This window comes from Trichosurus vulpecula, chromosome 1 (genome assembly GCF_011100635.1).
Source record: "Trichosurus vulpecula isolate mTriVul1 chromosome 1, mTriVul1.pri, whole genome shotgun sequence".
Lineage (NCBI taxonomy): Eukaryota > Metazoa > Chordata > Mammalia > Diprotodontia > Phalangeridae > Trichosurus > Trichosurus vulpecula.
The window spans coordinates 185634398-185658943 of NC_050573.1; the positions used below are offsets into that span (position 1 = coordinate 185634398).

The window sequence follows — 24546 nt, forward strand, 5'->3', positions numbered from 1 at the left end:
TGTTGAACAAGTACCTTGCATTTATTCATTTACATATTCATTACATGTATCCACATGAAATGCCATCTTATTAAATTCAACCCATTGTTCTAGTCCGTCAAGATATTTTTGGATCCTGCCTGTCATCTAGCCTGTTAGGGATCCCTCTCATGTTGGCCCCATCTGAAAATCCGATGAGCCACTATCTGTGCCTTCCTCCAAGTCATCAATAAAAATAGGCAAGAGGGCCAGAGTCAAAGTTCTGGAATACTTTACCACCTCTCTCCAAGATGACACCAGAATCAAACTAATTATAGAGTCTTCTAGTCCAAATCTTTTTTTGTCTTATAGAATAGAAAGGTTTGTTAAGTGCTTGGCTGAAATCTAGGTAAACATTATAATCTATATCATTACTCTCAACTATTAAAAGCAGCTGAGTGTCACAATGGATAGAATGCTGGGCCTGGAATCAGAAAGACCTGAGTTCAAATCCATCCTCAGATACTTACTAGTTGTGTGACCCTGGAGAAGTCCCTTGTTTGCCTCAGTTCCTCATCTGTAAAATGAGCTGAAGAAGGAAATGGCAAACATTCTAGTATCTTTGTCAAGAAAACCCCAAATGGGGTCATGAAGCTTCTCTTGGGGGCAGGGGATGGCACTATAATTTTTGTCTCAAATCTATATATTTCAAGTGAAAATGAATTTGAGGAACTGAATTAATAAGATCCCATTTCACCTTACCAGCATAACTCTAAAAGTGAGAATAAGAGGAAACAAGCACATTGTATAATTAAATAAATTACTATTTTAAGTGGCAAATGAAACAAATAGGAATTATAAATAATATATGAATGTATCGTACACTTTATAGTACACTTTTTATATTGTTCGTCTTTACTTATTTAAAATTTTGGCTGAAATTTCATCGTCAACAGTGAAACCATCATTGCTGTCACAGAGAGTAGACACATTTTGATTAAACATCATGATCTGTATGTACCAATGTCAAGCTCATCCTGAGCTCTGGTAGTCATGCTTGGATGACTCAACAAAAAGGACCTGGCTGGCATCTTCATTGTTCTCAGTAGAGATGGTTCTTTGTGGCACAGGAACAACTATTCCCCAAGGTCTGTCATGCTCCCCTTTCTGTCCTGGTAACATAACTACTTATCCAGAGAGTTGGGGGTATGTTCATTTACCCAGACAGACTGAACCCAAATTGTCTCTCATGTCTTAGATGCCATAGGACATTATACCATGAATTACTTGATGGCAGTGGGACTGTAAGTCATTTTCCTTTTTAAAACATGAAAGCAATAATTGCTGAAAGGTCACCTCATATTAGTGAGTGCTGGAGGTCAAAAAAATATCTATTGGTGTACACACGCACACACACACACACGTGCACACACACAGAGTGAGTCAAGTTACTTAAACCATGTTTAGCATTGATTCAGGGGGCCACTAAGCTTATCCTACATGAACATAAAGAAAACACTTGGCATCACTCAGCCTTCCTTAGTTTTCCTACATCCCAACTTAGAAATGTTCTACTTTCCCATTAGCTGGTCCTCCTCTTTTCCTGCCTCACCTCCTGAGAATTACTCCTTTCCTCTGTATTTGGTGGGGGAGGGGGAAGGGAAGTAGCAGCACCACTTACCAGTTGGCATCTCAGCTGCACTGCTGAGGAGTTGAGGTTTCCTCTTCTGTCAGAGTTAGCATTCTGGTACCACAAAAAGAATCTGGGACTGGTCCATAAATGTCAGAATTTGGCTGGAAAGCATATTTCTGGCAACATCAAGGGCAAATCTATTAAAAGCCCTGTGGAATAGCTGCCAGAAGAACCCATTCACTTTGCTTGCAGTTAAGGCAGAACCCTGGCCATAAACTCTCCCATCATTGCCAGGGACAGACCACCCCAGGGATGCAGGATACCCTATATCCCAGCACTGTGAATGATCACCTACTTTCCTTTTTTTAATATATATTTTATTTTGCCACAATTACATGTTAAAACAATCTTTAACTTTTTTTTAGTTTTGAGTTCCAAAATTCCATCCCTCCCTCCTGCCCTCCTCTCCTACCTCCTTGAGAGAGTAAGCAATCAGATATAGGTTTACATGTGCAATCATGTAAAACATTTCCATATTAGTCATTTTGTACAAGAAGGTGAATAAAAGAAAAAAAAGAAAGAAAGTGAAAAATAGCATCCTTCAGTCTGTATTCAGACAATATCATTTCTTTCTCTGTATTGCAGACGGACCCAAGCTTGCTTCACTCTTCTGCTACTTGCAGTTTCATTCAGGGCCTACAGAAAATTTTCACAACTGCATCTTGTTGGATACTGTAGTCACTGAGCAGTTTCTACCTTTTAAAAAAAGCACCAGAATTGAAAGACAGGCTGATGACCTCTGACTGTCCTCCTCTAGCATCTTCATTAAAGGGCTGTGTACAGCAGGCTCTCTGTGTCTACTTGTTATCAAACAAGTGTATTGACTGACGGATACCTCCCCTCAGTGAGGGACTAGACTAAGCTTGTTGATTTGGCTTCATCACTATCTTTTGTCCTTGGTGCAGATTTTTCCATGGTAATTGTGGCTGATTCTGTTTATCCTCCAATAAATACCTCTAGCCCAAGGCTTCTTAACATTTTTTGCAACCTTTGGCAGCCTAGTAAATAAGTCTAAGGACCCCTTGTCAGAATGATGTTTTAAAATCCATAAAACAAAAGACATATGATGGCAAAGGAGACCAATTATATTGAAATAGTTATCAAAATGTAGATTAAAAACAAGTTTGTGGACCCTAGGTTAAGCACCCTTGCTTTAGCGGGTCATGGAAGCCTTTTAAAAATCCACCAAAAAGAACAAAAAGAACTTCAGGGGGAGACAGATGAGGTGGATAACTTGGAAATAAGCATGTTGAATTTATTATATACTTTTTAATAAAGCAAGCTGAACATGATATTCACAGTTTCATGTATAATCCTCATGGTGTTCTTTGTACATGAGAATGCTCATGGTGCTTGTCAAGTTCAGAAAAAGAAAAAATAAAAATCATTTTTAAATACAGGTTAATACATGGCATCTAACTTTGTAAGTACCCCTTTCTGACACTTTATAAATTAGAACCTGAGCACTGATGGACTGGCCCATCAAGTTAAAGTAAGACAAGCTTATCATGGTGAAAAAAATTGGTTTTGCCCACCCAGGTTTACATGGACTTGAAGTCAGGAAAACCTAGGTTCACATCCTTCTTCTAACACAATAACTATGTCACCACTGGCAGGTTAACCTTAGGAAGCTTCAACTCTTGAGTTGCAAAGTGAGAACAACAATACTTATATCTACCCCAGAGAACTGCTTTGAAACCCAAATGAGATTATGTATATCAAGCACTTTGCAAACTTTAAAAGTGCTACCTCAATGTCAGTTTCTATTATCATCATTGCAAAAATATACTTAATGAATATACTTAATGTATACAATTATATATACATACACACACATACTATACCTCACATATATATGGTATTTGTTCAATATATGCCTCATTTTTTCTCCCAAATTTGGCTTATACAAAGTCAGAATGTGACCTATAATCATGCCACTTTTGTCCTCTAGCTCACTTTGGATAAGAGGCAGAAGTCACATGGAAGTCACAAAGGGGTCCCCACTATTCTATTTTTTCCTCTGCTTGAATGTATTCTACAAACTTCTCTGTATGAGGCTGTCCTGCTAAGGCTCCAGAGCAGCTTCACCCCACACCTCCTCTGCTTTTCAATTGTCTAGTCACTTATTTACACAGTAAATATATTTTTATTGAGCAGTTTTATGTACTTATTTTTTTTTCAAAAAAGAATCACCGCATGAAATTGTAATTATTTATTTATACCTTTGCATTTTATCCTTTTAAAGAGCTCTCATTAAAAGAATACAGTCTATATTGTTGGGGCAGCTTTTAGAAGCAGTATGGTACCTGCATGTGCATATACACATATACACACTTGTGTGTATTCATTGAGAAAGTTTTAAAATTTAAAAAAAAAAACAGATCCTAAGTTAAAACTAAGTCTTATATGAGATCCATGAATACACAAAAGCTTTCCCTTATTTGGAGAAATGGAGGAAGTTTCCAAATTGCTTAATTTATCCCACTTAATTTGAGATTTCTTTTGCTTCTTCTTTTTACCTGCCTGGATTTATTTGGATGAAATATTTTCTCAAAAGTAGAAAGTCTGAAGAGCTAGACTTAGCTTGTTTACATTTTAATGGTTATAAAACATTGTGCATACTGTTGACACTTTAGAAATAAACAGCCAACTTCAGAGAAGGAAGTAAAGGCCACAGCTGGGCTGGCTGTGGATGTGAGATCACCTCGAGCTTCGGCCAGAAGAAAGGATGGCGCAGTGGTTATGACCATCTTCACACTCCCAGTTCACCAGCTGAATTGGACAGTGAAGAATGTGTTCAGATTTAGGGAGTCAGTATTTTTTCCACAGGGTTTTACCACAATGGGCATTCCAGAGTTCCACAGAGGCACTTAAAGGGATATTAAAATTGGTGATGTCAGTACTGCCCTTATAAGAGCATTTTTCTCCCAGTTGTTTAAAAAAAAATCCCTCCTTATTTTGGGTGACCAATGTTACTGTATTCTGTAACTGGCTTTATTTAATTCATTGTGAGTTAATATATTAGAATACTCTATAAATTTAAAGAACTAATAAACACAGCATTTGTTACCTTGGAAAAAAAAGAAATAAACAGCCAAATAAAAATCCTTCAGGAGGTGCCTCTCAAGCAAGATGAAGTCATAGCTGCATAGTTATCACATCAGCTTGGTTGGTGTAGACCAGGAGAGGGGAACCTGCAACCTCGAAGCCACAAATGGCCTTCCATGTCATTGGATGCAGCCTTTTGAATGGGTCCAAGTTTTACACAACAAATCTTTTTGTTGAGGGGATTTGTTCTGTGAAGTTTGGATTCAGTCAAAGGGCCACACTTGAGGACCTAGAGAGCCACATATGACCTCAAGACTGCAGGTTCCCCACCCCTGGTATAGAGAGACATCAAAAGTCTGGAATATGCCGATGATTTCCTCATGTGTTTTTCCCCCTCTTGGGAAGTGGGGGAGAAGAAATAGAAACAGCAATTGGTTCAGGTCTTTTGGATTAAAAAGTATAAATGTAGTATTAAAAAATCACCACTGTCTTACATGATTCTGCCTTTCTCTCACTGATTAAGTGACTTACGCCATGTGGATTGGGTGAAGTCATACCTGAATATCTGGACTGAGCTTCAAGCATACATCAAGGAACACCACACCACAGGCCTTTCTTGGAGTAAAACTGTAAGTGTTCCATTACGTTCTGTGTAGCACCCATGACTCTTCACCCATGAGTCCAAGAAAGTTAGGCCAGGTTTTAGGTACTTCTTAAATCAGAATCTTCTCTAGAAAATAAGTCATGACCTCCCACTCATATGTTCCCTTTTAATCAGCTAGAGGATTCCCCCTTGCTGAATGAATAAGTGAATGAAAAAAGCATTTATTAAGTACTGTGTGCCACACACTCTTTCAAAGTTCTGAGGATACAAATAACAAGAGAGAAACAGAGACAGACAGAGACAGAAAGAGAATATCCCTGCCTTCACGGAGCTTACCTTGTGATAGGAGGAGACAGCACAGATAGGGGAGAGGTAACCAGGAAGGGTGAAGTCATGGGGATGGTGAATGGAACCCTAGGGCCACTGAATGATGCGCCTTTTCCCAAACCAATGGAAATATTGATTTGGCTACTCTTCCCAGAACAAGAGGTACCAAGTAGGGAAGAGAAAGAGGAACAGAAGCTGTGGGAAGACAGGAAGTAGGAAGACAGTGTAGTCAGGTGCCTGATGATCTCACCAACCAGCATGACACCAAGGAAAGAACCAAAGATCCATTTGGGAAACCCATAATGGGAAGAGCATCAGTGACCAGTTCTGGTACTTGGGAATAGTGAGAGACAACAGAGAAATGGAGATAGCAATCAGAGGCTGATATAAGGCCAACATGCACCTAACCGCCACTTTAATTTGGAGTTAGAATACTAATTTGTTGAGTTTTATAGAACTTCCTCTACCATATTTCTTCTTTGTAATAACTTCATTATTGGAGAGTGTTGGTGTGATGTCACACAGAAAAAATGGTTCACAGCACGTATAACTTTTCCTTCTGTTATGTTCTCACAATTTACAAGAAGGGAACCTCACAATAAAAACTTTGATAAGAAAGGTTGTAGGTATGTGTGTGTATGTGTTTCAGTATAAGAGTGTATGATGATAATTATTACCGTCTCTTTTTAAGTATTGCCTATAAGCAAGTTGTCTACCTAAGGCTGATTTTATATCACTATCTTTAAAGATTTGTTTGCTATAAAAAAAGAAACAACTAGGTCTTTGCAACAGTAAAGTGACCAGTAACAGATTCTGGTTAGAGATGAATGAATTGACAATCAAGATTCCTTGGATTAATTACTGTCTCATTGTATGATAATGTCAGCAAACTCTGAGCCTGAATTTCTCAGACCATAAAGTGGAATTGCTCTTACATACCATTGTAGTAAGCTGAAAATAAAGATAAATTCATTTGTATTGAAATTCTTAGATGAAATGAGTAGTATTAAATAGAAGTGCTGTAAATTTTAACATATATGTTTGTGCACATGCATATATGTATGTATGAATATGTGTATATGTAATTTGTTTTAATCAGACAAAATCGACTTTCTCACCCTCCTATCTCCTGCTCCAGTTGAGAATGGAGGAAGAACTAAACCCATTACAGACACATAGATTCAATCAAAACAGCTTGCTATATTGGCCACATCCAAAAAGACATTTGTCTCATTCTGCACTCTGAATCCTTCACCTGTCTGTTAGTAGTGTGTCACATGTTACATGATTAGTCCTCTGGAATCGGGTTGGTCATTGCACTGATAGTTCATTCAGCACAATTGTATCCCATTACATTTATTCATCATAACTTGTGCTTTGATTCCCTAAATTACGGGAGCACCCCCTCAGAGTCCCATTCTCTGCAACTCGAAGAGAACTATAAATATTTTTATACATCCTTATAATTTGTTTGCTTAGGTCTAATCCCTCCCTTAATCTATCCTCCTTCTAATTCTCCCTCCCCTCCTCTCCCCTTTCCCTCCTATTTTCTTGTCGAGTGAAATATATTTCCATACTCAACTATGCATGTGTGTTTGTCTATTTTCCCTTTTTTTGACCAATTCAAATGAAAGTGAGGTTCAAGTGTGAGCTCTCCCCCTACTCCCACCCTCCTTTTGTATTGTTTGTAAATATAACATGATTATGTGAAATAATTTACCCTAACCTTCCTTTCCCCTTGATTCCAGTGTATTCCTCTCCCCCTCTCTTTCCATTCTTAAGATCATCAAGACATAATAGAAACATTCCAAGGTCTTGTCTAATTGATCTTCCTCTATGACTGTTGATGATGATATGGTTCAGAGGGGACACATATATCACCTCATATTTGAATATGAGTGCATTTTCCTTATTTAATTCTTTATCTTTATTCATATTTACCTTTTCATGTTTCTCCTCACTCCTGTATTTGAACTTCATAGTTTCTTTGCAGCTCTGCTCTTTTCATCAGAAATGTCCAGTGTCTCTCTTCTTGGGAACACCACCCCCATACCCAGGTCCCCTTTTCAGTCAGTCCTGGATCTGTGACCCAGAATTGGGTACTCACAAAGCCTCCAGTTGGCACCTGTCTCCTTCTCAGTGCTTCATTGTGGGTCTGATGGTGCCCTGGTAGGGGTCTGAGACCTCCCCTTAAACTGGTGTACTGGAGGACTCCATGCAGCAAGCTCCCATCCCCACCAGTCCCCAGTGTCCGCAGACCTTCCTGTCTCTTTCCTTATGCCAAGCTAGGCTTGACAGATGATTCACTGTGACACTTTCTGAATTTCCCCATCAAGATTTGGTCTGACCCATTTTCTAAATCTGTTTGGAGTCATTTTTATGAAGGGAACTCACCATACTACTTCTTGCCACTTTGCCATCTTGGCTCTGCCTCCTCTGTGCTATGGAATTTCAAGGAGAAAAGTGAAAAGTAAATGATTCGTTAAAGGAAAATATTTAGTCTTTCCTTGATTTTAATGTATACATTCAAACTTTCTGTTAGCCAGGCACAAAGAGACTATGTAACATAAGTACTTAGTATAAGAAACTTTGGGCCAATATGTATAATTATAAGAATATTCCATTCAAATTATTGATCTTTTTTTTACAAGGAGTTGAGTCTATTTCAGTTCATAAAGGAAAAGGTGATAGTTCTGCCCCAACACTGAGTAAGAGTATTTTTATGGAAAGAACACTTTGTGTACAAAAAGCTTGATGGCATGGTCATAAAAACATGTTTTGCTGATATTCGCACCTTTCTTCCCCAGGATCTGCCAGAACCTATACAAAGTGCTAGAGATTTTGTGTGTAGACAGTAGAGTGTTTGTGGGTCTTTTTGACGTATTCTTAGGAAACTTATTAGTTATACCTGGTTTAGTTGGATATTTACACAAAGTCTCTTCCATCTCTAAACCCTACATTTTTGTGTATTATTTTCACACCTTTTTCCAAAGAATTCTCTCTGCAATTTTTTTGTTTCTAACCCAAATTCCAAAAATACATTTTCATGCATGGTTTAAAAAATGTGAAACCATGATAGGGCTCTAGAGAGTGAGAGAATAAATAACACAGTCTGCTCTCATAAATAATCAAATAGATTTCTCCTCACTTACACTGTTTAGGACACAGCAAAAAAGTGAATTACAAAGAGTTATAGCATGAATCACAGAGTCCTGGCAAAGCAGGGCCGAAGGGGCTTTTTACAGCTGTCATAGGTGTGTGTTCATGAGAAATAAGAAAGAACATTAGGAGGAATTAGTTGATCAAATTGCAATTGGGAGATTTTTTAAAATTCCATTTGATCTAGAAGTAACTTACAGTCAGGGTTTTATTGTTTCATATGAGCATCGCAAAGATAGCAAACCTCAAATTAACATCCCCAGTGCTTTCCACTGTAATTTGCTTTTGTTTTTCTTCTTTTTCCTTAAACTGGATTGCACAGGTAAGAGGAAGCGGACTTGTGTGTGATGGCGTCTTTTTTAAAGTAATTGACAGCATACTCTCTGAGAATTCAAGTTTCCCAAGGAACATTCTCCTGAAAAATAACTGTCCTCTGTTCTGTGCTCACAGTTGGAGCCACATTTGCTTGTTACCACTTCTTGACCTTTGCGTTCAGTCTACAGCTGTACCAGACAACTGTTGTTTCTTTCAGTTGTCACTGCTGAAACGTAAGATTTTTTGAGTGATCTCTCTTAGAACAACGTGGAGGGGGAGGAAGAGAGAGTGTATGTGCATGTATCCACAAGTGTGCACCAATGTGGGCATAACAGAATGAACAGCTGTGGAGAACTCCACCAAGAATTCCTTGTAGATGTTTAGATTTACCGTGGTGACAGTCTTTCTCACTTCAGCAGCCTCTCTTTGCAGCATGAAAGCAACTGCTGAATGGATATGCTCTAATGAGTTCTCTTGAGCCCACTCTATACCAAATGCTGCTTATAGTTTGTGTTTAAACTTGGTCACTGGGCAATCCTTCATGTTAGGTTTATATGACATTCTTCAAAGTTATGTTCTGAAGGAATTTTTGCTGAGTTGTTTAGGATGGTCTCTTGGCACATAGGTAATAGGGACACCAGAGTTTATTGTTGCCTCTAGCTAATCGAATGTGTACTATACAGGGTGTCCCTAGAGTCTGGACACGTAGGAAATCTCATTAACATCTCATTAACCGTTTCACCAAAGACTCTGTGTTGTTCAGCAACTTCTTTTTCTGGAGTTTGCTAAAGGAGAAGGTGTACTCAATGAAGATCACAAATGTAACACACTTGATTGGACACATAAAGAGTGAATGTGCTAAAATTGATGGCAATGTGGAGTTATTTCATCGAGTTCACGTGAATCTTGCAAAGCGCATCAACCTTTACATCACAAATGTTATTTGTTAATATTCCAATTAAATAAAATGTTGTTGAAAATTTCATTCATTTCACTTCTTGAAAATGTGCATTTTTGCCTATGTGTCCAGACTTTAGGAATACCCTGAATAATAAATGTCCTTGGGCAATGCTGTCCAATGAAGTGAATAGAGCAGAAAGGTAAAGGTCAAGTCTTCACACCTGTGGTTTCTTGAGAAATTCATGTTTCTTCGACAAATTATCCAAATCATTGCCTATATCTTTATTTCGCTTCACTCTGCATGGTTTTTGTCTAAGAAAGATCAAGAGAAGACTAGTGAATAAGAAAGGAAACAAATACTTCCTTAGCTTTGTGTTATCAAACTTAATCAGTATTTCTGGTTTTTTCTGTTTACTCTTCTTGCTGAATTATTTTATTCTGTGAATATTTAGGTCCTTTACCATAATTTACATGCATTCAATACAGATCCACACATATATTAGTGTCTAATAAATGAATGGAATCATGTAGCAAGCACTTACTATGTGTCGAGCACAGCTTTATGGGAAACATTAATGGGTTTTCACAGGCCAAAGAATTTATCATCTAGTGTCCAGCCTTCCAGTAAAAAAGATTCCTCCATAATTAACTAAGCTGGCCCTCAGAAAAAAGACATAGACTGTCAATAGGAAATCATCCAAAGGCTTTCCAGAATGGCAGATCCTTCTAGAGCTTCCTCTCCCTAGCACAGTCTTTGAGAATCCAAGGTTACCCACATACAACAGTTAAGCATCAAAGCAGGAGTTTTGCATACCCACATCGCATGGGAAACACCGTGAGCAAGACAGATATCGATAACATGGAGAATGCAAAATCTGGCCACATTTGCTGATTATTGACCATTTTCGGAAAAACAAATACAAACTAGGGTAGGAATGAGAATATATGACCTTCCCTCCCATGACCAAACACAATGTCATCCTTCTTTTATAGTGTCCTGTCTGAACACTGCTTTCCTGAAGTTGCCATTCCTTTTCTTGTTAATGTATTGCTTAATGTAAAAGCCAATTCGCCACCAACAAAGTGGAACAGATAAAAAAAAACCTGCTTTTACCTAAATTAAGATTTAGCCAATGGGTATCCATATCCTTACCACCTATAAATAATGGATACTCGGTAGCATATCATTAAGTATTTATGCTTTGAAAGTTTTCAGATGTTTGGTCTCTTCCCACTGTTTTTCCTGAGATGCTCATGTGGTAGCAAAGAAACCAAAACTTTAGTTTTAAAAGTCTCATTTAGAATTGGTGCCAGTCTTATGATTTACCTTTGGCAAACAAGCTAGAAGACAGGAGGAAGAGCAGATAGAGTAGGTAGGAAAGCCCCTCCCTTAGCAGATTGGACAGTTTGAAAAGGTGAGGCTCTTTCCTCACTGTCATGACTGGGGTCTGGTTCTCAGGTATTTCTGGCTATATCTGCAGCCAGCCTTCTTAATTATTTTATTAAACTAGCTCAGCCTTTGAGAGTAAATCCTTAACATAGAAGGCTCCACAGGTGACCTGTTGCTTTCACTCTTTTATGTGAAAGGAGAATAATATAATGGGGGGAGGGGAGGGAGAATCCACATGGCTGTGGCTAGTTCAGAGTGGCGCTGTGAATATCAACAATTCATCACCAAGTACCAGAAGCAGAGATAACCACAGCCACGTAGGAAGTGATAATAGGTAGAACCTTAAAAATGAAGGCTGGCAATCCAGTGGTATGTGTAGATTGGACCAGAGAAGTGATAGAGTCATCATTCATTTCTTCATTCATTCATTCATTTCACAAATAATTAATCAACTACTCTGTTCAAAGTGCTGTGGAGGAAGGAAAAAAATGTGTCAGACACTGTAACCTCAGAGAACAATGGGTATTTATTTAAGGGTTTTGAACAAGGGTAGATGATGACACAATCAAAAGAGAAAAGTAACAGCTATGCTATGCAAGATCAGTTGAGGAAGGGGGCAGCTAGGTGGTACAGTGCACTGGCTCTGGAGTCAGGAGGACCTGAGTTCAAATCCAGCCTCAGACAGTTGACACATGTACTAGCTGTGTGACCTTGGGCAAGTCTCACTTAACCCCAATTGCCCTGCCTCCCCAAAAAAACCCAAAGATCAATAGAGGAAGGAAGGAAAGAAGACACAGAGATAACTTAATAAATTATTGAAGCATTACGTGAGAGAGGTCATTAAAACATGAACTAGGGTGGCAACAGTTATAAAGGAAAGCATCTTAAGATCGTAGATTCAATGTCAGCAGGGACCTCAGAAGCCATCCCCCCCCCCACCAATTTCATGGATGAGGAAACAAGGGACATTTGGTGACTTTCCCAAAGTCACGCAAGTAATGTCAAAGGGGGAAGTTGAACCCAGGTCTGTTGACTTCGGTGGGACCAGACCTGGAGAGAGAGGTCAGGGAGAGGTATTGGGAAAATCAAATGAGATCACATATAGCACTTTGCAGAGCTTTAATGTGGCCATATAAATGCCAGTTATTATTTCTATTATTAGCCCAGGGTCACTAAATCTTCGTTGCCTGAGCCTTCTACTGCACTCCTGCTGAGCTCAAGCAGTATTTGAAGGACAAAACAAGGGTCTGCTGGGAAATAATCCAGCTTGGGTGGGGTGGGGGAAGGAAATGTATTACACACGTACTTTTAAATATAATATGCATTATTAATACTTTCTTGAGCTTAGAAAATCAACAAAACAATAAATCAGACCCTGATTTGCAACCTTCTGAGGTGTAAATATTCACTGAAAATTTAATAATCCTCTCTCAGCTATTAGAGCTGACTCCAGCACATCCCTGGTTTAGTAATACAAATTTGGGAGTCTTCTACATAGAAGTGGTTTTTAAGTGAGCATGATGAACAATAGAAAGAGTATAGAGAAGAAAAGGGTCAGCTCAGGACAGAATTTGGGGAAAGCCCACAAGGAGGGATCAGAAGAAAAAGAGAAATCAGATGAAGGAGGCAGAAAGATAGGAAAACTACAACACTGAAATCCACTGTACCATCCAGCTGCTTTTTTCTTACAGTTGGCTAGCTATGCCTCCCCTAATTTGTACTTGTGTAGTAGGGCTTTTTATCCCTATTAGATTTCATCTTATTAGATTTGACCCATCATTATTCTTCTCTGAAAATTGAAATGAAACTGACCAATCCATTTTGCCACTTGTCAACAACTCTGGGAAAAAATGTAGTGAGAGTGAAGATATAAACCATTTCTTAACATTACTTATCTGTGAACTGAAGTTAAGCATCACAACAAAAGGCAACTGAGAGATGCATGTAGGAGTGAGTAAATGCTACCATTAGAAGAATTTGTACCAAAAAAAAAAAAGAAGAATTTGTACCACTGAAAAAAAGATGGGCTGGTTACATAGCAAGAATAGACTAACAGATGGACAATACACACTTTCCACTGGTAGCCATGCAGTGTCCAGAGAATAAGAGGAAGGCCTTCAGCAAGGGGTAGACCAGGTAAATTTACAGAGGTCCACAGACAAGCAGAGATGGATTGTGAAATGTACCATTAGAAAGAGTAGCCATATCAGTAGGGTCTCAGAGCCATTAGAGATCAGAATATGTGCCTCCCTGTTAGGAATATTTCACAGTTGAGTGTACTAACTATGAAAGAGTTACACAAAACAAACTTTTCATGTTTAGAAATGCTTCAGTTTTCTTTTAGATTTTAACACTTTTAGCTCTTGGGCTCATTTGTTTAGATTTATAAAGATTATGGAAAATACTTAAATCTTTTCTAACTAGACAGTACAGAAGTAACTTTTAAAAAAAACCGCACAAATCTATCTGTTCTAATGGTCAAGATTCCTTCATTTACTACCAGGCATTTGCCCAAGAATACAAGCTGGTTAATTCTGATTCATGATTCACTTAAAGTATCACCAAGTGAGTGCCTCAGTTGAGGTTTTTAAAGATAAAATACTTTATCCCACTGGAACTCAGCTGTCCTCTCCACCCAAGAAGATCAAGAGTGCGGGGGTGGTACCAGTTGTTGGCTGAACAGGGAGAGGCCAGGAATGAAAATTTCTAGTTACTCTTATGCCTGGAAGAGGCAGAGCACTCACTATCTGAGCATTCTGCGCAAGAATCTCTCTACATAGCTCCCAGGCCCATCACATATTGCCCATTACCCGTTACACAGGGGTGCCATCATGCAGCTGATAGGAGGCAGCTAGGTGACACAGTGGAGGGAGTACCAGGCCTGGAGTCAGGAAAACTCATCTTCCTGAGCTGAAATCCAGCCTCGGACACTTAATAGCTCTATGACCCTAGGCAAATTACTTAATTCTGCCTCAGTTTCCTCATCTGTAAAATGAGTTGGAGAAGAAAATGGCAAACCACTCCAGTATCTTTGCCAAGAAGACTCCAAATGAGGCCATGAAGAGTTGGACACAACTGAAAATGACATAATAATAACACAACTGATAAAGTAAGATGCTATGATTCTGCAAGGATTTTACAATAGATGGTCCATTCGACTACAGTTAACTCTTGATTATGTCCACATGACTAATTTGCAGCTTCCAATAAAACCCCACATTTTGCACCTTTCTTCAGTTGATGCGAACTCATGTGGTTTAAACTCATTTTTGCCTAAGAGAACAAGAAGATAAATAAAATACATTTAGGAAAAAAGCACCTAAAAGATAATCCAAACCCAGGTGTAAGTTGTTTTTTAGAATAGCCTCTGGTCTCTGCCCTTAGTTTGGATGATTTGAAATCTGAATGAATTTCCACTGAGGTCTTAAAACCCCAAAAGTCTTGAATCCTGTGGCAGCTCAGACCAGGTCTCTCTGGCAAAATGAAGTGGAGAACTGGGGAACATTTCCAGCTATGTTCCGCCAGAAGTCACTCTTGCTTCTTATATAACTGTTGGCTGTGTTCTCAGTTCTCTATAGTTTGTTCCTCCAATGTGTCTACTTGCTATCTTTAACCCTGGAAAATTTTCTCATGGAAAATGTAGTATATTCTTTCCTTTTTCTCTAGAAATTATATTTTCAGGCTGCTAGTGCTGGGATACCATGAGAAAAGAATGGTTTGGGGCCCAAGGGCACTGCTGGTTAAACAAAGCAAGTAATTAAGGCAGTAGCAGGATGATTCAGGCAAAAAAAATCTGGATAATTCAAGTATAGTTGGGTGTGTTTGATATCTGCCCCCAGACTCTATACCTTGGCTGCTTTTATCAGAATTGCATAAATTGTCAAAACCAAAAGTCTCCATTGAAATTAATCCTGTAAGTATTCTGAAATAGTATTTTGCTTATTTACCAAAAAATCATAGTTTTTAGAGTTAGAAGACACCTCAGAGATCATTGAGTCCAATCTCCTCATTTTAGAGCTGAGGAAACTAAGGCAAAAAAGTGAAGTAACACGTTTGAGAACATTCAGTTGGTAAGCAGTAGAATCACAACACCCTTGGAGAGGCCATATGTGCCATTCCCAAGTTAAATGCTATCGTGGCCACCCTGGGTTGATTTTTTTTCCTTTTTCTATTTTTTTCTCATCAGCTGGCTTGACTCAGATACCCTCATCAGATGTATTTAAGAGGCATGTATGGAATCAAGGGGAGGGTTGAAAGGAATAGTTAGAACTACTAAGAACTTTGGCAAAATGATAATTTCTTTGGGTTTAAATGGTTTTTTTTCTTATTTGGAGGGATAAATGATAATTTGCCTTTGAGGGGAAAAAGTCATCTTGGTCCTAAATTTCCAATATATTTGTGTAACCATCTTTATTTTGACTGTCTAGGTATTGCATGTTATCCTTTATAAAGAATAAATTATATAATTTTTACAATGAAAATGTTCAATTTTAATAGAGACAGTGGATAACTTTAGTAATAGCTGTCGAGAAAAATTATATATTTAAAATGCTAAAACAAATCAATTCACAATGCTAACAGCTCAATAATCTTAGAATTTTCATGGGAAAGGCAGCTAGGTAGTATAGTGGATAGAGCGCTGGCCCAGAAGTCAGAAGCACCTGAGTTTAAATTGGGCCTCAGAAACTTAATAGCTGTGTGACCCTGGGCAAGTCACTTAACCTCCATTGCAAAAAAATTTTCCACTAGAAGTTTTCTACCCGAAGTTAGACTTCTTGTCATTGAAAGGTTCTCTCAAAGTAATATATTTCTCTATTATGAATAATTAAATATGACTTAACTAGATAAAGTATGTATCCACACCAAAGAATCAATAGCATATTCCTGAATTAAGGTTTGTTTTATACTTGTCATGAATAATTGCATTTATAAGACATTTACCATGATTACCATTATCAGCACATGAAAGTGAACTCAGGGACTTTCCTTGTGAAATATAAGCATATAGAATTTAAAAATATTAGGGGAAATTAAAAGGTATTTTAATTTGTTCACACAGAACCTCTTAACTTAAAGCAAAAACAAATGTGCCATGACAACTAAAATGTAAACAGAACTATAGTTTGTGAAACTGCTAATTGCTCTTTACTGCTATGGGTAATGCCTGGTTTTTAGGTTAGGGCTTTAGCTGTGTTCTAGACTGTTCTCTTTCTTCTTTCCTTTTGGCCTATTTTTCATGATATTCATTACTCTCAAATTTATATGCTATATTGCAGAGTCATGTGGAGTTATTTTTTGTTTTGCAAAATTGATCACTTACAAAAAAATCTTTCCATATGTGATAAATTGTATATTTGTGCAATTGTGACACATCAAAAGTCAGAATATTAAATGACTGACTTAACTTTTACTCTTTATAAAAGTACTTTAAAATACTTAATTTGGTGGTTAAGTGTTGCCACCCCTGACTAGAGAGGGGAACAGACCATTTAATCTGAAACAAATGATAAGTGGATCCAGTGTCTTTTTAAAATGATTTAGAAATTAGGAGCTAAATAGATCATGTATCCAAGAAACATAAGAAGAGGAGGGAGATTTTTTTTTTACTCAAAAAAGCAACATTCCTGCATTTCAGCTGTTTCATCTTGTAGCTTATCTACTAGTAGCAACCATGAACACTTAGAGACAGGTGGTTTAAAATGTTGTAGTTAATAGGCTACCACTAAGCTACTTTTACAAGAGAAACACCTTAACAAAAGCTCTGTGACTTGATGCATCTGTTTTTTAAAGATCATTATTTTGAATCTCTTGGACTATGTTTTATAAATGCGCAGATATTTGTGTATACATGTATTTAAGAGGAAAAAAATGTTGCATCCTGGGTTTGTATTAGCCTTATAAATCTGGTTATAAATAGCTGGAGGAAAGAAAAAGAGACATCTCTTATTCGTATGTGGTTTTCCCCAATGGATTCCTATCTGAAATTTCTTATTTTAATCCTTTTCTTTTTAATATTGCCTGTCTCTAACTGTCCAAGAGATGCCTGGATATCCTTGCTTTGTTCTCATTCATAAGTTGTGGGAGTTAGGGAGAAAAGGAAGGAAGGTTTTTTTTCTTCTAGAATGAATTAGGAATTGTTTCATTTTTGAAGACTTAAGTCTATGAAATGTGCCTTTTTAGTTGTAAAGATGACCCAAAATTTTTAGCAATGGGTTCTGCCACAAAAGCTTTTCTCTGAGAAATTTAGCTGTTAGTGGTACTCTGGAAAACCTGGGCTTTTATATTTTTAAGAAGCTTTAAAATAATGGGATTTTTATTAGGCAATAATTATTCATTAACAGTTTGATAATAATGGGGGGGTAATATGAGGAAGTGGATCAACACAAAGTAAAATACCAAGTGGGGAATTGTTCAATTCATTTAATTAAATATAAATAATCCTTATAAAAGTTGGCCTGGCTTATTAGACTTAAAACAAAATGCAAAGTGGTGCCTACTTGGTACAAATCTCCCCTACCATGCATGGTACTTTCATTTTCATTTTTCTTTAATGAATGGAATATAATTAAATGAGACTTCAGAGGTTGACCTGAGCTTGACACTGGGGTTTGTTTCCCTTTCATAAGCTAGTAAATCTCAAAAATAATTTGAACTTGAAGTTATAACATTTGGAAAGTAGTCCATCCTTTGTATGGCCTAGAAGCTGTGGCCTTCACTTCAGTTCTTTAAACAATTTCATTGGCTGCTTTTCCCACAAGCCATCCTGACTTTAGTAGGTAGGTTTGTGAGTTGCTTCAGCCAGCAAGAAGCATCCCTTGGAGGCCCCTTAGTGGTGAGTTTTGCCAGGCTGAGTCTCAGAAAGTAGAAGCACTCTGTTCGTATGTACTCTATCTGAAATTTTGCCAGCATCATAGGGCCTGCCAGAGTGTGTCATATATTTAGCCTTCAGCAATCCACCATCATTTATACACCAGTGTGAGGTGTTGGAGTAGGATGGTGGGTCCTTGTTCTGTTTTTCTTTACTAGACTATGAGGAAAACTATGATCTGATCTGCTAAATGGTTAGTCCGTTGATTTAGCAGATTGGTACATATATCTGAGGCAGATAACACAGATGGACAATGAGTTGGGCCCAGAATCAAAGAGCAGGAAGAGAGCAAGTTAGATTGCATTTGGAAAAAGAGGGCAGTGCTTTCAACAATCCTAAACTGCTGAAGAGATCGATCTATTCAGTACTATTGTTCTTCTAACATTGCTTCCCACCAATTGCTGGGAATCCTGCAAACTGCTCTCTTCAAGAAATCAAAACTGTGGGTGAGCCGAAGGGCAATGAGAAGATGCATGTGCAGTGGGTTCAAGTAGGCAACAACCTGTTCTCAAGAAATAAAGAAAATGTATGATCAGAAAAGGAGCCAAGCTATTTGTGTGGCAAGAGCAAGGGATAACAGAAAAACAGCCCGAGTTCCATTGGCATAAGCACGTGCATGTACATGCATGCATGCACACAGATACACATATATACATGTGTATACCATTATATATGAGTGTAATATATAATTGTACATTACATGTGTGTTATAGTATATGTCATTTATATTATCTAATAGCTTAAATGCATATATGCATATGCCTGTGTGTATAATTATATCTTCTATTAATATAATTATATATTATGGTATATACGTATATTATATAACACAATCCTTGCAAATTTTATAATGATTGTATAATATGTTGTTTAATTGTATGTTGTATTGACATAGAATTGTATTATATGAGTACTATCATATATCATATCATATATTATATTACATTATATTACATATCTAGAGTCCTTCTTTTAGGTGTGTGTATATGCATGTGTATGTATGTGTGTTTGTGTGTTGTTCAGGCATTCAAGGCCATGGGGTTTTCTTGGCAAAGATACTGGAGTGGTTTGCTATTTCCTTCTTCAGTGTGTCCCCATTTACTCCAGAATGTTAGGCAGATACTCTTTGAATGACTCATGGAAAAACAGGGCCAAGAATTAGCCAGGGTGAGAAGGCATACATAGGCAGCTCTTGACACCAATGGAGGGAGTTCCCATATCAACGTGAGAGTGCTTATATGTATGTACATGAATTAATGAAATATTAGACTATAACCCCCCTTAAGGAATAGTCTCTATCTAATCCACATTTGTATATCTCCCCCAGCACATAGCAAAGTGCTCAGAATAAAGTTGGCACTGAATAAATGTTCAATTGAATTGAATTTTGAAAATTTTGATTTTGAATTGATCAGTATCAAATCAAAAAAATGCCTTCATGGCTTTAATATATTTACCTGGATTTTATATTTATATTTAATTTGTTTCTAATATATTTAGCTTCATCAGAAATGCACTATGCTATAGATAGTTAAGTAAACAGTAAAAAAAAATCAATAGTATTCTGTTTGGCACTTCATGCACATATTTAGTTATGTTGTCTTAGAGTCTAAATTTGAAAGGTCTGAATTACTGCTATTGCATTAAAACAGCATTAACATAGCATTTTATGTATTATTAATACATCATGCACTTAGCACCTTTCATTGAAAAGGATCCCAAAGTGCTTTGCAGGCTAAGCATTTGACTTGAAGCTTCATATTCTCTAGGCTTCCTTAACCAATTCGTGGATGACATGTGACACTTCTTCAGAAGCCAGGCCCTTACAGGGTAACATAAAAACAATTGTCATAATTGTTTGCTCAGTTTACAGTAATATATGAGTTGGAATATGTAAGTTTGTGCTATCACCTGACTGCCAAACCAGTCCTCTTTACAGCGCACCTCAATATCTCCCTTTGCTACGTTTCATCCCTTCCTTGAGATAAAGGTTGTATCTGAGAGATTACAAGTTTTGGAAGGAAGCAGTTAACCAATAGAATAATTAGGTGGTACAGTGGCTAGAGTGTGAGTCCTGGAGTCAGGAAGATTCTTCCTGAGTTCAAATCTGGCCTCAGATATTTGCTAGCTGTGTGACCCTGAGCAAGTCATTTAATTCCGTTTGTCCCAGTTTCCTCATCTGTAAAATGAGCTGGAGAAGGAAATGGCAAACCACTCCAGTATCTTTGCCAAGAAAACTCCAAATGGGATCGCGAAGAATTGGACACTTAACAATTAACCAATAAGTGGAAATGCGATTTTTTTGTGGGAAGCCCTGTGGTATAGTAGAATAGGTGCTGAATTTGGAGGCAAAGTCCCTGGGTTCAAATCCTTGGCTCTCCCTCTCCCTAATTCTATAAATTTGGGCAAGTTGATAGCTTGTATGGACCTCAGTTTCTTCATTTGTGTAATAATGGTATTGGCTTGCTGCAGTAGAAAGAGCACTAGATTTAGAGTCAGAAGACATGAGTTTAAATCCTGACATATGTGTGTTATGTGTATATGTGTGTATCATGTATATATGCATATATATATACACGTGTGTAGATATAATATAATTGTGTCTAAGAATTGTTGTTCAGTCATTCAGTTGTGTCTGACTCTTCATAGCATGGGATTTTCTTGGCAAAGGTACTGGAGGGGTTTGCCATTTCCTTCTCCAGTGGATTAAGGCAAACAGGTTAAATGACTAGCCCAGAGTCACACAGCTAATAAGTGTCTGAGGACAGATTTGAACTCAGGTCTTCCTGACTCCAGGCCCAATGGTCTATCCACTACTTTGCTGTGTGGTGGGGGAGATATGCAAGTTTAGATAAGATATGGCCTATTCCTTCATAGTCCAATATTTTAGCATTTCACATATATACATAGATATACACCCACATGTGTGCATATATAATACCTGTACACATGTATGTATATTATGTGTATACATATATTCCTTAATGTATACATGTACACAAATAGCGATGTGTTTATGTGTATGCTTAAATAAAATCTACTTGCATATAGTCACATATGTGTTCATATGTACATGTATGCCTATTTGCACCTGCTGTTTTATATGTACACATGTATATACACTTACACACACATGTGGGGTGGGGGTGGGGTGGGTGGAGTAGCTTGCCCTCTCCTGACTTCAGTTCTCTGTAAAAGGAAGAGGTTAAAATAGATGACCCTTCCAGATTAAAATACACCCTACATCTTGATCTTAATATAGGACCTCTATCCACCCACAGATGATTTCATTAGAATATTGCTCATACTAAAGGAAACTTTCTAGCTCTAAAATCTCTTGATTGGCTATCAGTGGGACATCTGTAAATGATGAATAAAGTGATAAGCACAAGACATAAGCATTGGACCCAGTACCCTGACCCACCTCCCCTTCTGCAAGGGGTTAAAAGTTAAGCAGATTATAAACCTCCACATCTTGAGCCAGGAACTGCTAACATGATGCCTTGTACACTTGGATTCTACTCTGACTTATCTTAAATGACTTTGTTACTTCCTGGGAACTAGTAATTCAATTCAACTAACATTTAAGACCCTACCATGTTCAAAACCCTAGGGATACTTCAATGCTTTTACAGATCTGTGATCTCATGTCGGTACTCCCTATGACCAAGCATTTTGTAACCCACTCATTCCTTTCCATCATCTGCAACTTTTGCCCATATCTTCCCTAAGTCTTCAATGTACTGGAGGCCTTCCTTCAGATGTCTTGAAATCCATGGATACAAATAGAGTAAATGAACTGTTTATTGCTCTCATTATATATCTAGGCCATCTTTTTATACCATCCTTTATACCTCTCTTCCTGTGCAATTCTTGATTGATTATGTGCTTCCCCTCTGCCCTTTAGGGGACCCACAAGGTTAATTCTTCAGAGACTATAGTACTCTGACTTCTAAGCATATAGACAGCATCATAGGAATATCAGCCTTTGTTTCAGGGAGAAGCATGGTGTCCTTATAGATGGGACAGCTGTAGAGGCTGGCCATCCTACAGCTGAAAATTAAACAACAAGAAAATTAAGAATATGTTAGCGAATTCTTGTTTCATAGAGGTAGAGCCAAAATCACTGAATCCTGAAATTGGGTAAGAGGACCTTAAGGCCCCTGCTTCCAAACAAAACATATGTCACCCAAATGCAATTGACTTTCCTATTCTTTAAGATTATTGATTACATCATCCGTTTTGAGATTGTATGGAAGTGGGAACTTGGAAAGGATTATTAACTTAGAAACTCTGTTGCCTGTATTGTTATATTATTCTAGAGTTAAATATCTGGAAATCTATGAAATTGAATGGCTCAGAAATATCTAGGTGCTTAAAGACAGCTAATACAAATAGCTCCCAGGGGTGGGGAACCTGCAGCCTTAGGGACATATGTGGCCTTCTAGGTCCTCGGGTGCAGCCTTTTGACTGAGTCCAAATTGTACTGAACAAATCCTTTTATTAAGGCCTCGAGGCCACAGGTTCCCTACCCCGCCTCAGACCATTCCCCAAAAAAAGAACTCCATGTCTTCCTCTGCAGCAAATTTCTTTGGCTTAATTATCCAGTTAAATAATTGAACTTTTTATTTTATATCCTGTCAAGATTCAGCAAAACTGAATTACCTATTGCCACAAGCCTTCAGTGATATGACAAGATGGAAAATAAAGGCAATTTGTACAGATATATTAGACACAAAGCTCAGTTTTTCCTTAACTGTCCAAGTAACTAGGACACAAGCAGGGTTTTTGTCCTGAATTATGAGAATAATCCCCTAAGTTCTTAACTTTGTCTTGCCAGTGAGAAATGTTTCAAAGGCAGGAGCTCCTCTAAGTGCATTCTTTTTCCCATCCCCCTCAATTCCCCCCCGAAAAAAATTATAAATGCATGATTTGATCAGAACACTGGCAAGTAACACATTTGATGACAACAAATGCTTGTATATATGAAATGACAGCTTCCACATGCTGCACAAGAGCCTGTCCCAATCCTTTGTAGTCACACCTCATGTGTCAAGATGGGGAAAGCAGCTGTTCTCAAGGGAAACAGCTGAAATCAACCTAGAGAAAAAGAGGATTTGCAATCTCTGCAAGTCTCATAACTATCAAATAGTCTTTGCTGAATAACTCTGCATTTAACATCAGTTCAGAGTTAATCTTGAGTCGTTCGCAAGGCAAGTTTTGAGGCTATGGTTTGGGTTTTTTGTTTGTTTTTGTAATGAACTCTGGCCTCTAGAATTTAATTAAAATCATGAAGGTACTGGTTTTCCTATTCAGAAAGCTGGAGCCATTGTTGACAAGTTTTTGGCATTTCAAAACTCTCCATCGACTATAGACTAGAAGAATAGGATAATTGAGTGATTCCCAATACATGATTCCAAGGAAAGTAGTACAGGCCAACTTTTGTGAGAGAGTTGTTGTTTACTCAGTGGTTTTGAGTAAGTAAGCTGGTTCTAGTCATTATCCCCTGGGCTTTCTCCACTGACAATCTATCCTTCTTTTCCTGGCTTTTCAGTCTCCTTCTTGGGAAGTAGCAATGTGGACAGGTGGAAAGACCATTGTGATGGTGAACATGCTACCTAGTTTATCTCTTTCCAGCTCACTGCTTGTTAGCTGGGTGACTTTCTGTGCCTCATGGCCTCACATATTAAATGGGGGTCAGGATAGCCCTTTGAAGGCAGGGGACACCCTGAGATATTCTCTCAGTTTCTTCTAGTTTTGAGATTTATGATGCTGTGATATAGAACTAAGATTGAATTAATTTTCCAGATAAGATGACAAAAAAACAATAATCATCAAAGACATAGTTTTTGATGAACCTGAATTATCCAGTTAATTTGCACAAAATGATATATTTTATTGAATAACATCCATCATTTAGAGTTTGCCCAAAATGCCTCTGCTGAGAACCATGCATAGCCCTTCACCGAATCACAGGTTTAGAACTGGGAGGAACATTAGAGGCTGTCTGGCCCAACCTAATCATTTTCCCAATGAGGAAACTGAGTATGAAGTAATTAAGGGAAAGTAATTTGCCCAAAGCTACTCAGGCAGCAAGTGACAGGGTGGGCATTTAAGCCACAGAATTGGAAAATTGCAGGGAATGTCAATGGCTACGTAGTCTAACTAGTACATGAATGGAATCCCTACTATAAAATATTATCAGTAAGTGATCGTCTAACTTCTTCTTGACCACCAAGGAGGGTGAAACTCTGAGACAATCCATTTCACTTTTTGTGATGGTT

At 37.9% G+C, this 24546-nt stretch overlaps 1 protein-coding gene across 2 annotated transcripts in view; it reads left to right on the forward strand.

Moving 5' to 3' along the window:
* Nucleotides 1–24546, forward strand: part of CAP2 (cyclase associated actin cytoskeleton regulatory protein 2) — a 162082-nt gene that overhangs the window by 121393 nt on the left and 16143 nt on the right. For both annotated transcript variants that reach the window (XM_036740974.1, XM_036740973.1), the window contains exon 7: nucleotides 5223–5328. In XM_036740974.1, coding sequence (XP_036596869.1) covers nucleotides 5223–5328 — 106 coding nt within the window. The remainder of the gene's footprint in view (nucleotides 1–5222; nucleotides 5329–24546) is intronic.